The sequence below is a fragment of the Columba livia genome, chromosome Z (assembly GCF_036013475.1).
Source record: "Columba livia isolate bColLiv1 breed racing homer chromosome Z, bColLiv1.pat.W.v2, whole genome shotgun sequence".
Taxonomy (NCBI): Eukaryota; Metazoa; Chordata; class Aves; order Columbiformes; family Columbidae; genus Columba; species Columba livia.
The window spans coordinates 57,260,286-57,275,810 of NC_088642.1; the positions used below are offsets into that span (position 1 = coordinate 57,260,286).

The window sequence follows — 15,525 nt, forward strand, 5'->3', positions numbered from 1 at the left end:
CAGAGCCAGCAATGCCACCCATTTCGGGAGACTGCCTTACAAAGGAGCGTGCTGATTCCAGTCTATGTGGAAGCAATTTAGGGGGGATCTGCAATCAGTGCCTTGCCCCGCCTTGCCATAATGGTAGCTAGAAATAAAAGAAACTATTCCTTCCTTTTAAATAAACACACTGAGAAGTATGTCTGTCTTCTTTCAAACTGGGGCCTAATACTGGCCAGAATTAGGGACACGTGAATGACACCTGATCTCAGAGGTGGAAATAACTTACAACATTCAAAACTACTGAGTGCAGTAGTGTAAACCCCTTGGTTTTCTTTGGAGCTGTAAAGTTATAACTAGAGCAGTGACAGATCTTAGAAAAAGCAGCTGCCATTGCATTGTTGCTTTATTGCTTTGAAAGCAAATGACCATAAATAAACGCTTCTGTAAGAACAGATGTTTTGAACTACATCTTCTTTTTTATTGCAAAACAATTGTTACAGAAATTTCAGAAAGTTCTGCTGTAGTAATTGCCAACTTCTGCTTTTTATTACGTATCTAAACACAGTCTAAAAGTGCATCGTGAATCCAGTGGACCTTTGGAAAGGACTGTTTTCCCTAGTGATATACATTTAGACAAATCATACTTGAAAAGCTTCATATTAGTAGGAATTTGTTTAAAATGACATTTTAATATTTTTTATCCCTTTATAAATGATTGTTATACACTTACAAATGATAGCCCAAATAATAAACGATTAAATAGCTATTAGTATAGTATATTGCAAACACTGTTCCAGACAGCAGTAGCAGCATATAGACTCTCCTCATGTACAACAACTGCAGTGGTGGAAGAAGGATATAACTTTAATACAATTTACTCTTGTGCAGGCATAAAATTGTATTTCACAGCCAATTCCCACTTCTGTCCCTTCACCTTCCCTACCAAATACTAAAATAAGCGAGTTATCACCCCCCTGCAGCAGAAACAGCAGCAATTCCATAATCAAACATTGTTTCCTAATAGTTTTTTGATATACGTACTGTGTGGCTCTACGAGAGATCTGAAAGCATATTGCAAAATTTAAAAGGTCAGAGACTGCTTCAGAACCAGCCTGGCCAAAGGCTCAGTCATTAGACTTCCCACTTGATGATGATTTAGGATAATCTGTGCCATGACTTGAAGTAATATAGAGTTAGAAATGCAAAAGTCAGAGTACTCCATTGAAAGAAGCGGATTTTCTGCAGATTTGCACCAACATCAGTAAGACCATAATCGTAGTCAATATCGGAGAAGAGAAGCCTGTGTGATCTGTAGCGTTCACCCTGCGGTTGGCCATAAAACAGGATAACTCTCACTGGGGTGCAGAAACTCAGTCCCTCCACATTCAACACTACTGCTTTTAAGCCAATGTGCGGCAAAGCCGGTGAATTCCATCTAGAGGAATGAGGGGTTTCATTAGGTAAGCAGACACCCCCAACGCTTTACTTATGCCCAGTTTGGACTGTGCTGTTATGTGAGGTGGAGGAGGGAAAGCTCATGCTAGGAAGCTTTCCCGTTTCTTTCGAAGAAGGTGATCTGTACTTGGTGTCTTTTAACAGAACTGAAAATGTGGCCTTTATTGAAACAATTCTGCATATTTGTGCAAAAATGCAAATATACTATTATTTTTAAGCAGGGGAGAGATATCACAACTACTTAAGTATTCCTAGGCAAATCCAGGAATGACCAGCTCACATTTTCCCTTCTGTTGATTATCAGCTCCTCTTATGCATATAACCTGAGCAACATAACAAGACATTTATGCTTGTTTTGAAAATTTGCACCATGAGTTTACAGATAATTTTGTTTCACTGGCTTGCTCTATGCTAATACCTTTGATAACTTCTGCTCGCAGGACCAATACTTGTTTGCTCCGACTGCAGTCATTGGACTAAGGCTGTGTGCTGCTACCAGCACTTTTTTTAGCAGTTATTTGTGTAGCTGCATTTTCCATGCACTGACAGTTTCTAAGAAACAAATCATTTTCTTCTCATACAAAAAATATACCTAACTAAGATATTTATCCCCTGACAAAAGGCTATCCATTCCACAAAAGGTACAAATAATTATTATTTTTTTTCTTTACCAAAAAATCTATCAATGGAAAATGAAAAAAAAAGTCATCTGTATCTGGAACCCGGAGGGATTTCCTTATGTGGATGAATGGATGTTTTGGTTTTTCCTTATATTTTCAAATTATCCCCTCACTGCCATTTGTTAACTGGCACTTGTGCTAAGAACAATAATGTAGCACCTTATCTCTTCCAAAAAAAGAGAGAGCCAAATGTCTGAGCACTGCTGTATGTCCACATGTTGTGTTGAATATTTCAATTTCATAAAATACAATTGTCATTGAAAAATAATTAAAAAATCACTTACTTTGCTAAAGATCAAACATAATGGAAATAATGTAAACATCCAAAAGCTTGAATTCATTCCTAACTGGATTCATCTTTACAGGCAGGCAATAGCAAAATGTTGAGTCTCACAGTAGTCCAAAGAAACTCATGAAACAATGCATGCATTTTCATTGACACAAAAAAAGACTGGACTGTAAGGAAGAGAAACTACTTCAGTCATATCACATTGTTATTGTGAAAGAATAATGTGCTATAATCCAATACCTAGGACAAGTGTATACCCCAACTGTAGAATAGCATCACTTAAACTGGAAACAACAGAACAGATTACTATAGGAAAATATTTATAAAATACTGTACACCGCTTCCTCAGTCGGCCAGCATATGTAAACAAACAGCTAAGCTCAGTTGAGTTTCAAAATATTATTAAAGTTAATTTATCTTATATCTTTTGCATAACATGCCAGTTCACCTTTCACACTATCACAACTCACCTGTCACAGCCCGCAGTGGCTCATTAGAGGTTTATACATCAGCTCATACAGACATTTAAGTGGAACTATACAGAGAAGTGTGCGGGACATACCAAACTTACACACTGTGACCAGAAATGCATATTCCATATGTAAGCTAATAATTGGATAGTGGAACTTAATGCTCAATGCAACATGTGCTATTTTATTGAATGTTACAGATTTACAAACAAGACCTCATAATGGGATATTAAAACTGTCCTGTAACGTTCACTAATATTACCACATGTCACAACTATACTGGTTTATATATGGGAGATATGTATATATGCGTGTATATATATTTCATAAGCTATCCTTCGATACAGAGTATGTCATATGGCACATGCTGTAGCTACATGATGATGGATGGTAAGACTTCTACTCTCACTAGATGGTCATAATAACATTGGGAGTGGGGAATCTGGTCCCATTGCAAGGAACGGGTGCTTTACCATCAAATTTGGAAAGGAGCAGTTTGATGCAATGTGTAAAAAAACCAGAAGAAGATAAAATAATCTAACATCCATTGTAATATATTCTATAGACACCACATTGTAGAATAAATGGGAAACATTCAGGAGAAGTAGTGTTCCGACATCTTGCAATCACACTTTTAACATCTGAATTTACATTTTTTATATAATGGCAAATTTTAAGAGGTAAATAAAGTGTCCTGTTTCATTTTACCTGGAATATGTGCTCCAGATCAATAAAGTGCTGTATCCTAAACATTTATACAGCTTCTGGGTTTGGCAAATTCCTTTACCCTGACAAACTAAGCAATGAAATCTACCCCAGAGGAGAGCCCTATGCTTTGAACTAATTCACTAAGCGCTGTTGAGGAATTTCTAATGAATCTGAAGTTCCTCTAGAGCAGGCCAGTAAATATGGTGAAGGTGGAATAGCCCACAAACAGTTTTAGCAGACATTCGTAAAAGTAACAAAGAAAACAAAGTGAGAATATCCCCCTCTACTCACCAAGGATAGATAGGTTTGGAGAAGCCTTAGGAAAAGGCTGCTAACAAAAGTTGGCACATTTGAAGCAGATTGTTAAACACAAGTTCCTTTGCCCCTGGGCATTTGGCTGTTCAACAATCAGCCCCTCTCAAGCATGCTTCGTAATGCACAGAAAGGTTTCTGACCTTCCTCGGTGTTGCCATGTGACGCTTAACATTGCACATGGACTGCAAGGCAATTGCATAAACACGGTGTTGTGGTGGAGTTTAGCTCATTGAAAGCCTGATCAAATAGAAGAAAGCAAGGAACACGTTGGTGCAGGAAGTGTGAAATACATTGTGCTTAAAGTCCCCATGCTGCATTTCTGTATTTCCTGAACTTTCCAACGTAGTGACTTGGTACCTAAATGTTTCCACCTTCTTTGCCTCTTTTCTGGAGGCTGATGATTAGTTTTATGTCTAGATTTGTTGCCTTTCAGACTTAGCTCTCATGCAGTGCTCTGAGTCTCCCAGGGTGAGATCCCAGTGAGAAAATGTCAGCCTGCATTTTCAAAGCTGCCTTAGAGATTCAGAAGATAATTCCCATTTAAATAATGGGAAGTATGTACCCCACTCGCATGTGTTCATTTTTAATAATAAAAAGGAGCTGGTTCTACACAGATCTTGGTCATTGTAGAGATGTTTTAATTTTTAGTAGCACTAGCTTCACTTCTTTACAAGCTTAAAAATTGTGCCTCCATAAATGATGTGAAATTTTGATGCAGTTGCAGGTCATGCTTCTCCACCCTTTTCCTATCTTATACATACCCTTCCACCCATGACCAGTGTGTTATCTTCTCATGAGAAGTTTGAAACTCTGGTTGACTTTGTGGACCCTTGGTACCTGGGTGGGGTCAGAGGAGTTACAACTGTCTTCAGCCAAAACCCGTAACTGCACTACTGTTCAGATATACTTTCTTCTACCAGAATGTACGTTGTGTGATACACTACAGAACAGTGAAAGCCTAGTCTCAAGTGATGGCTTTTGCAGTTTACAGACACGTGCAGTTTTGCTTTGGTTCTTCAACTTACCTTAAAAGCATATATACTTTTTCGTGTCTTCCAGTCCTCTGCCAAGAACATTTTCCCTTAAGCAACTTCAGTCTAATTGTATTAATCTGGATTCAGACTGCTTGATAAATCTCGTATACTTTGAAATGTTCAAATATGGTCATGTCCTCATGAAAAGAACCAAAAAAAAAGTGTACATTTTTAGGTGAGGGAACGATGTAAAAAATTGGAAGCTTAAATGGAACAGCAAGAAGAGCCTGGTAGTGGCCTGGTGGGTAAATCTCCCCAATTTGTATACATAATTAAATGGAGCAGTGGAAACCTGACAATATTACTGTGCTCTGCTTGGATAACTCTGTTCTTACTGTTCCATCACATCCGTTGATGCAGTGAGACAACATATTGATGACAAATGTGGTAAAAAAATAAATATATACTATTCCGCTTAATTACATTCATCCTGAGCTTGTTCAGCTGTGCTAGAATCTAGAGTGCCTGTTTTATACAGGAAATCACCTGATATTTTAACATAAACTCTTCCTCCATTTAAGTTGCAGTATAAAAGGCATCTCATTTCCCTTTCTGCTCTTGAAAATATAAACTTTTTGTGGCACTATAAGCTGATACAAAAAGAGACAAATGAACATTGTGGTTCTTATCTTGTTCATCTTCCTTCATTTCCACAAAGTGTGGGATGCAAGGGATTTGGGAGGCTTCAGGTTTGTTTGCTGCCAGTTCCTACAGAAATAACAAATGCTTTTCATCAGTCATCACAATGGTGAAACAGATGAAAAAGAAGTTGTGATTGAAGTTTAGAATATATAATTTGTACATCTCTTTTTGCCAGTTAATTTCTGCATCCTAAAAACCTGAATAATGATCAAAGATATTAGGATGCCTTCTAATAAAAGGCAGATTTCTGAACCTACTCATTTGTTTACTGTGACTTCATAAAGGGGGCTTATTCCTGTTGTTGACTGAAGTCTTTGTAAAGCTTTCATCCCTCCCTTTTTCCTTAAGTGCAAATGTCAGCTGGGTCAAGATGCAGCAACCAGTGGGTGATGTTGAAACTTACAATGTGCTCCCTTGACCGGTGGCTAATGCCAACTAGAGTTGACATGGGATGACATGAGGGGTTTTTTTAGTTCTGCTAAGAAAAATTGACTGGAGAGCAGATGACCCTTAGACTGTCGGTGAGTTTTGTCTAGGCCTAGCTGTGCTTGCTTTCAAAGCTGCGGAAGGCTCCTGTTCTTGACAGTCTCCTCATGGACACGTTGTCCCCTCGGCTCTCCGGCCTGGAAGACTTACTCCTCTGGAATGGGTTTCGCAGGCCTGTTGCATTTCTCTGTCTGTCAAGTTTGTCACTGATGGAGTAGCTCTTCCGTGTGTGCTGTGCATACAACATGTTGGACTCCTCTGCAGAATAGCTGTTGGCTCGCTCTATTTTTGGAAGTAGGATACTGTTGGCCAGTGTTCTTGTAGCGTTGCCATCTTGAGGAGATAAGGGGATCCCCTTCTTGTCTTTGGCCTCACTATCCTCATGATCAGAGCCTGGGTGGCTTAGTTCAGCTTCTCTCTCTGGGTGGCAGCATCCCAAGTCCTCCACTTTGCCCCCGAGACTTCCGGGGAAACTGGCCCTCTCTGCAATGGCCTGGGGAGCACTCACACACCTTGTGTCTATGCAGTCCGTAATACTTGTGTACTCAGCTGTTTTGACTGGGACGCCAAGGCTGCTGAAGTAGCTTCGAGATGGAGAGAACATAAAACTGTGAGATTTCACAATTGGCGTTTCCTCTAGAATAAATGGGGTTGTAGCCAGATAACGACTGCTTTTAGATCGCTCTAAAGTGTGATACAAGGGAGGGTCTGAATCCCAGGGGATTTGGCAATCTGTGATTTGCGAATAGCCCGAAGAAAATGCTCTTGTTTCTATTCCAGAGGTTTCCTCGTAATCAAGACTCCTGCCAGAAATTTTTTCACCAGGTGTACTGCTAATGTACGCGCTGTTAGCTAAAATGGAAGAGGCTATGTGAGCCTGCAGAGCTGCATCTCCGGTACCAAGAATATTTATGGAGCTGTCAAGAGGCTCTGTGTCAGAATGCATCTCATCCATGGCAGAAACATAGATATCTATACAAGATGAAGGCCTTCTGGAGTCTGGGGCAATTGACAAAGTGCTAGTAGGGGCTAAGGGAACCTTTCCTTCTTTTGCTATCGAGTGGGAACTGATAGCCCGATGCATGCTTGGAGATCTTTCCTTAAAAATACTTTCAAACTTTTCCAACCCACACTTGTCCTTCATATTTGTTGCATAGAAAGAGTGGCTTCGCATGCGGGGCGTGATTGTAGGAGATGTTGGGGACATGGACTCTTCTCCTGTGGGATCTATGCTCTCTTGTAGCTTATAAGTATTTCCTTCCTGACTGTTGAAGCTGCTCTGCCTTACAATGTAGGCTGCATCAGTGCAGTCGGATGAGGTCCTGGATCGTATCTTGGTTGTTTCACCTCTCTCTATGCCAGTCAGTTTTTCTAAGGCGGTCACCATTCGTCCCATCATATCTTCCAGCTGAGCAAGCCTGATGTCAACGGTCTGTAGAGAGGCCTTCATGCAGTGCTCTCGCTCATTTACTTCTTCCAGTCGCATGGCCATGTTCTCTACCCTTAAAAAATGGAAGAATTAACCAGGTTAATTTATATTCAGCTAATAGGTCACCAAAACAAAGGGGAACAAATAGGTCTTAAAATTCAGAGCCCGCCTACACCACCTCACCTCCTTCAAAGCCCTGCTAAAAGATGTTCAGCAAAGAAATACCACTCAGTCAGGAAATTGCTCCAGTGGGCTAAATCAGGGGTGTCTGCTGAGTAATGTAGAAAAGGGGTTTGAGGTATCCCCTATCCCAGGGACAGGTTATTAGAGAAATGTTACTACGATCTGGGAGTCAGGGTTGGACTAGATGACCTTTGAAGGTCCCTTCCAACCCAAACTATTATATGATTCTATGGTTCTATGATTCTATGATTTGCTGCCTCTCTGCTGCCAAAACTTCTAATTAGGTTGTTATAAATGAATAACACTTAGAGCAGATGACACACAATGTTGTCTCCAGTTGTGCCACAGGCAGGGCCACTATGTGTAAGTGCAGAACTGAATGAAGAATGTGGGTAACGTTGCCTTGTTTTTTTCCTGGTGTTTGCTCCAAATTTGCACCACCTACTGCTATGTGCACCTAATGAGACAGTTTATTTGTTCTCTGATTAATTTTTAGCTTAGATTTATAGCAAAAAAAAAAAAAAAAAAAAGAAAAAAAAAGGAAGTGTCAGCTATTGTATTGAATGTGGCTAATCTCAAGTAAAGTGTGCATGAAACCTGCAAGGAGGAGAGCACTGATCAAACCAAATACAGCCTACAAAAGGGTACACACACTAAGATTACACCATTACTGTGACTGTGCTTTGGGCAGTCTGTGTTAATAGGTTAGGGATTTAACTGATGGATAGTTACTTCTTAGCTACCTATCATAATATATAAATAAATAGACAGGTAAAGTATTAATAGGTAATAATTGAATGTGTGACCCTAATTGAAACTTTAGCATATCCATTCTAGACTGTTGATCTGTCTCATTTTAAAATATTTTTGACTGTAAGGTGAATTGTACACTAATTTATGCTGGTGGCTTTCAATCATTTCAATTTTTTGGCTTCTAAAATGCCAGAAAATGAAGGATTTATATGGAGTCCTCTAATTTTACACAATTAAATTGCCTTTAGCACATATGAAATTTCTTATAATTATTTTCTCTGGTTTCAGTCCCTAGGGTAGACCAGCAACCTCCATTATCTACCAAAGAAGTACTAAAAGAAATGCATTTATATAGTTATCTTTGTCTGATTTTTAACGTTACAGTTCTGGTTTTCCCCATTCCTGTAGACACTGAAAAATGAACAGAGAGGTGATGAACACCAAATGGCAAGATTTCCACACATTTATCTTCACAAGTCTCTTACTCTCTGCCTGTTAGTGCAACTCATACTCAAATGCTAATAAGCACCCTGTCAATCATCATAGCCAGGATTTCTGATGAGATAAATATAATGTTCTACTACTGCTAGTTGAAATTCTAACGGGACAAGTGGCCTGGAACTGGCAACACCATAAGCACTCTTAGTCACCCAAAGGGAAGCCAGATTTTAGCAACAAATTGGGCAGCATTAATGTCTTGTTAATTAGAGCACAGAACTTTAGCTGGTGAAACACTGAGGTCTGACTGCCTCATGGTGATGAGCAACAGGAACCCACCCACACAAGAGAGGAGAGGGAGGAGTGTGACACCACTCCCTACAGCAAGTCTCACATTCCTGTGAAGTATGGGCTTTTTCTGTTGAAGATCGTGAATTTTGAAAGCACAAGCAGAGCAAATCAAATGTGAAGCAGTAACTGTATTGCTGTCATCAGACTTCAACAGATGAAAGATCAAGTAATCATTCCTAAGAAAAGAATTGGTAGTTTCAAAGAATCTTGTTCCACTCATCTTATTATCATTTAAGCAGCAGTCTACCTGTAGGTCTACTAGCTTCTCCAACAAAATAGATTCATGTTATTGCAAGCACACAATACAATTCCATAGTGACAGAGCAGCTTATATGGGAAGCCGTTGAATTTTCACTCATGTTATTAGTTATCTGAACTGCTATTTTATAAAAACAGTTGTAGTTTTGAAATATTTATCAGCTAATAACTGAGTGCCTTATCACACATTTGGATTCTGTAACAACTGCTCGAAGATGATGAACAGATATAACATCACAACTTGAGGGCTGTCAGACATATGGAACAATTTGAAAAACCTCCTGGATTTTACTTGAGAATGCCCAGATTATAACCAAGAAAAAACATTCACTGCAGCAACAGTTACCCAAGAACTGGAATGAATTTATAGGGTTTTACAAATTCTTTATTTATTTGTTTAAAATTTAATAATCCATAATTTTAATTTTTTTATTATTTTTTATTATTGCACTTGGTTACTTATTTGTATCTGGAATATAATTGTCCATAGTGAGATAAGATGTGCATACTATATTCACATGAGTGTGATGCTACTGAACACAGCTAATGCATCCCAAGAAGAACCTAGAGTCACACCTTACTGGTAAACATTCAAATATTTGTCTGCCTTCCCTGAACATGACCCATTATCTACTGCCAGAGGCACAGAATGTAAGAGTGTTGGTATTGCTGGCCAAGATGAAGAGAGACTTTTGAGTTACATGGTCTGTTGGTTGCTATGGAAATAATTGCAGATGTGATTACATTGATAGTAGTGGGAAATTTATATAGCAACTCAACAAGATAAGAATAGTGTAGTCTGGGTTCAGAAACCAGAGTTACCCAGGGATGTGCATAGATAACTAAGAAATATATACATGTATTTACACTGGATGGACCTGACTATAAAATTTTATTCACAAAAAGAAAGCTTGAGGGATGATCTCATCCAAACTATTAAATAAATTTAGTCACCTTTTGTCAAATATATTGCATATGGCCACTCCCAGACTTTGTAACAAATAGTTAATTAGTGCTATTCCCTTATATTAATTGGAAGTTCAGTTCTGCAATCATTCACCACACAGAACAGCACCATGCTTGGGGAGTAATCCTGCTAGAAACATGATAAAATCACGTCAGCCAAACACTGTGGACATAAGAGGATACGTTCTGGATAAATATGGTCATATTCTGGTCCTTAAGGTGTTTTAATAAAGGAAATGTTCTATTTTCCCATGTTGGTGGGTTATCTTGCACTCAGGGAATGGACAGATAGAGCTGTATTTCATTCAGGAACCATTTTGAAACATGACTTCAAAATAATTTTTGATTTTGTTTTTATTTTGCAGGTGTATTGGAGAAAGTATAAACCTTTTGGCAAATCTCACAATATCCATGTATGATGCATCTGCTTCACCTGTGCTTTTCCTCACAGCAATATTTATCCAATATATGAGAAAGTGCCAAGCCATCCTGGCAGATGTGGATGAGAACAGAAGAAGAGGTGGCTACATGTAAAAAGTGTTTCAAGTGTGTTCTGCTCAAGCTCAAAAATTTCCAATAGTGAAACACACATGGGCTATCTAAGGATAATATTCAGTGACCAGGAAGAAAACATAAAAGGTCAGACCTGGGAACATGGCAAAAATGTTATATTACCTGTGATAAGCTTTTTAATTATAATTATGGTTTGGGAGGTTATGGCTTTTGCTGGCATTCATTTTGGTTATATTCATATTTAGCTGTTGTACATCAGTTCATCAATAATTCAATTGAAGTAATGTTTTAACAGAAGTAAGGCACTCTTTTCAGTTTTAAGGTATCATTTATACTTCACTATCCTTTTCAATGCCATGAAAACTGTGGACACTGAAAGTTACTTAGAGGGATATCCACCCTGCTTGTTATAGGTGACAGGAGAATGGTTTTATTAAAATAAAACATAGACAGCAGTTCCCAAGCCTGTAACAGGACATTGGTACTTTACTTAACATCTTTTGGTAAAGCATTGCTGATAGAAGTAGCCAGCCAATTTTTCTAGGTGTGGTGCTTCCTGCCAGCTGAGGACATTGGGTTGTCCTGGCCACATTCCCACCTGGACCCTAAGACCACTTACAGAATCATAGAATCACAGAATGTTTGGGATTGGAAGGGACCTCAAAAGATCATCTAGTCCAATCCCCCTGCCAGAGCAGGAACACCTAGATGAGGTTACACAGGAATGAGCCTAGGCGGGCTTGAACGTCTCCAGAGAAGAGACTCCGCAACCTCCCTGGGCAGCCTGTTCCAGTGTTCTGTCACCCTCACTGTGAAGAAGTTTCTCCTCATATTTAAGTGGAACCTCCTTTGTTCCAGTTTGTACCCATTGCCCCTTGTCCTATCACTGGTTGTCATCAAGAAGAGCCTGGCTCCATCCTCGTGACACTCACCCATTGATGAGGTCACCCCTCAGTCTCCTCTTCTCCAAGCTAAAGAGACCCAGCTCCTTCAGCCTTTCCTCATAAGGGAGATATTCCACTCCCTTCATCATTTTTGTTGCCCTATGCTGGACCCTCTCCAGCGGTTCCCTTTCCTTCTTGAACTGAGGGGCCCAGAACTGGACACAATATTCCAGATGCGGTCTCACCAGGGCAGAGTAGAGGGGAAGAACCTCCCTCGACCTACTAACCACCCTCCTTCTAATACACCTCATGATACAATTGGTCTTCCTGGCCACAAGGGCACAGTGCTGGCTCATGGTCATCCTGATGTCCACCAGGACCCCCAGGTCCCTTTTCCCTACACTGCTCTCCAACAGGTCATTCCCTGACTTATACTGGAAACTGGGCTTGTTTCTGCCCAGATGCAAGACTCTACAATTGCCCCTGTTATATTTCATTAAATTTTTCCCTGCCCAACTCTCCAGCCTGTCCAGGTCCCGCTGGATGGCAGCACAGCCTTCTGGTGTGTCAGCCACTCCTCCCAGCTTAGTGTCATCAGCAGACTTGCTGACCGTGCACTCTATTCCCTCATCCAAGTCACTGATGAATATATTGAACAATACTGGTCACAGTACTGACCCCTGAGGTACTCCACTAGATACAGATCTTCAGCTAGACTCTGCCCCATTGACCACAACTCTCTGGCTTCTTTCCTTCAGCCAGTTCGCAGTCCACCTCACTACCCATTCACCCAGACAACACTTCCTCAGTTTAGCTGTAAGGATGCTGTGGGAGACTGTGTCAAATGCTTTACTGAAGTCAAGGTAGACCACATCCACCACTCTGCCATCATCTATCCACCTGGTTATGTCCTCATAAAAGGCTATGGGGTTGGTCAAGCACGACTTCCCCTTGGTGAAGCTATGTTGACTGCCCCTAATGACCCTCTTATCCTTGATATGCCTTGAGATGTCACCAAGGATAAGTTGTTCCATCACCTTTCTAGGGATGGAGTTGAGGCTGACCAGTCTATAGCTACCCGGGTCCTCCTTCTTGCCATTTTTGAAGGCTGGAGTGATATTTGCTTTCCTCCAGTCCTCAGGCACCTCTCCTGTTTCCCATGGGAGAACTTAGAAAACCAGGCAATCACCAGCCACATGAAGTTTAACAGGGGCAAGTGCTGGATTTTGCACCTGGGATGTGGCAACCCTGGCTGTACATACAGGCTGGGGAATGAGATGCTGGAGAACAGCTCTGTGGAGAGGGATCTGGGGGTTCTGGTTGATGGTAAGTTGAACATGATCCAACAGTGCCCTGTCAGCCAAGAGGGCCACCTGTGTCCTGGGTGCATCCAGCACAGCATTGCCAGCTGGGCAGGGAGGTGATTGTCCCGCTCTGCTCTGCACTGGTGCGGCCTCACCTGGAGCACTGTGTGCAGGTCTGGGTGCCACAGGATAAAAAGGATATAAAGCTACTGGAGAGTGTCTACAAAGTTGGTGAAGGGTTTGGAGGGGAAGCCATAGGAGGAGTGGCTAAAGTCACTTGGTTTGTTCAGCCTGGAGAAGACGAGACTGAGGGGAGACCTCATGGTGGCTACAGCTTCCTCACAAGGGGAGGAGGAAGGGCAGGTGCCAAGCTCTTCTCTTTAGTGACCAGTGACAGAACCCGAGGAAATGGCAGGAAGATGTGCCAGGAGAGGTTTAGGTTGGACATTAGGAAAAGGTTCTTCCCCCAGAGGGTGGTGGAGCACTGGAACAGGCTCCTCAGGGAGGTGTCACGGCCCCAAGCCTGACAGTGTTCAAGAAGAGACTGGACAACACCCTCAGACACATGGTGTGAACTGTGGGGTTGTCATATTGCAGGGACAGGAGTTGGACTCGATGATCCTTGTGGGTTCCTTCCAACTCAGGACATTCTGTGATTATATGATAAATATCTGCACTTGCCTCTTGTGGTACAGCATTGCGGTTGGTTTAGCAATGAAAGAAGAGAGCTATTATAAGAACTGCATTCACCTCTGATTTAATTGCTGCAATTGCTTGCATTGGGGAGCAGCCTCTGTACCCCATGGGGTCATTACCAGGGTCTCCTGTACAGCACTAGGATATGCTGGTTTCTGCGTTATGCTATTGGCTAAAGTAAATGGATTTTTAAAGAACTATTTATCTGTGGGGCTCAGGTGCTTGCCTTAATTTGGGATTCATAATCATGAGCTTTCTTCTCGAACAAGATGCTTTAAGTCATTCATTTAAAATAGAGATAAGAGCTCTTTTCCTATAAAACAGGGCCAGCACAGAGTGCAAAGGCTGACTGTAATGTATTCATTTTCAAGGACTTACAGCATTAGCCTAGTGTAGGACAGGTCTCAGCTGGATTATTGCATATTTACAGAGGCTTCAAACATGCCTCTTCTTTCCTTGCCCAGCAAAAAGAAAGCTGTATATGAACAGAGATTTGAATGTGCATCTATGGTTTTCAGGTTAGTTCTCTGACCACTGAAATAAGGTACTCAGTTAGACCACAGATCAATTTAACCCGCTATTTTACTTTGAAGTATATGTAATCCTTCCTCCCTTATATTTCCCAGTCTCCTTCTCTCTCTCTCTCTCTCCAGTCATTTTCTGCACAGGAACTTCATGGGCTCAGTATGATCTCCCTGTATGTAGCAATCCTTACTGGACTTAACCTTCCATAAGCTTGTCTAAGCTCTATTTGAACCAGCTTGAACTTTTGTCTGACATGACCAACTTCTTTTAGACCTCATCAGCTTTCAAGAATTGGTTCTGTTTCACTACTTACTGAATGAAAAATCATCTATTTTTGTTTATTTTGAACCCTGCAGTGCTGCTGGATTAATCTGTTGCTCCCCTAGATCTTTTTCTGGAGAAAGATCTATGGCAAACAAATGATTTCTACTCACGCTCTCCTTGCACTCATAAAGACTTCTGTCATTTAATTCCTCATTTGTCTCTTCCAGCAGAGCTGGTTTACTTGGCCATTCTTTATGAGGAAGCCATTCTAAGCCTAACCATATCTCTAATATCCTTTTCTAAAATATGTGTTATAAGAGTGCTGTTTTCAGTAATGCAGATGATTAAAGGACAAAATATCTGCTAATCTTGCTCTGGGATAGATTTATTCCAAGACCAAATCAAAAGTGTGCTTCCTTGCCTACAAAAGATATATTTTAGGCATAGCTGCATCAGGGCCAGTGCTAGAAGATTATGTATAAGGAGAAGAGTGTTACATCTGTGTAATCGCTTATGATGACAACTCATCTGAGCTCTGTTACTCAAGTTAAAGTGGAGTATACTGGGAATGGAATATTCAGTGGTTCATAAGTTTTATTAATATATCTTAGGATATTGCCCTAAAATATTTACTGGTAATGATGCTATGAATCAAACAAACTGTCCTCAAAATTTAACTCTGGTGCTCAGCTGCTGTGTGATGAAAGCAAATAAACACCACAGCATATGAACAGATTTCTGAATTTTTAGGACTGATAATTTGAAGACTGGAAATCCACCACCTTTAGCTAACACTTATTAAAAATACCTCAAATGTTTTGCTTTACAAGAAAGAAAAAGGAAGGTTGAGAATGGCAACAGAAACACGCATTCAGATCAACTTATGAGAGAACGAACAAA

The 15,525-nt window shown here is 40.6% G+C and overlaps 1 protein-coding gene and 1 long non-coding RNA gene across 15 annotated transcripts in view; one reads left to right on the forward strand and one right to left on the reverse strand.

Annotated features, from left to right (window-relative positions):
- The window catches only part of LOC110360001 (uncharacterized), a 32,328-nt gene extending 20,921 nt beyond the window's left edge, over window positions 1-11,407 (forward strand). For both annotated transcript variants that reach the window (XR_010468974.1, XR_002415614.2), the window contains exon 3: window positions 10,805-11,407. This is a non-coding gene — a long non-coding RNA (uncharacterized LOC110360001). The remainder of the gene's footprint in view (window positions 1-10,804) is intronic.
- The window catches only part of TRPM3 (transient receptor potential cation channel subfamily M member 3), a 442,246-nt gene continuing 427,159 nt past the window's right edge, over window positions 439-15,525 (reverse strand). For all 13 annotated transcript variants that reach the window (XM_065045970.1, XM_065045967.1, XM_065045966.1 and 10 more), the window contains one exon: window positions 439-7,563. In XM_065045970.1, the coding sequence (XP_064902042.1) occupies window positions 6,114-7,563 (1,450 nt within the window). In that variant the 3' untranslated portion in view covers window positions 439-6,113. The remainder of the gene's footprint in view (window positions 7,564-15,525) is intronic.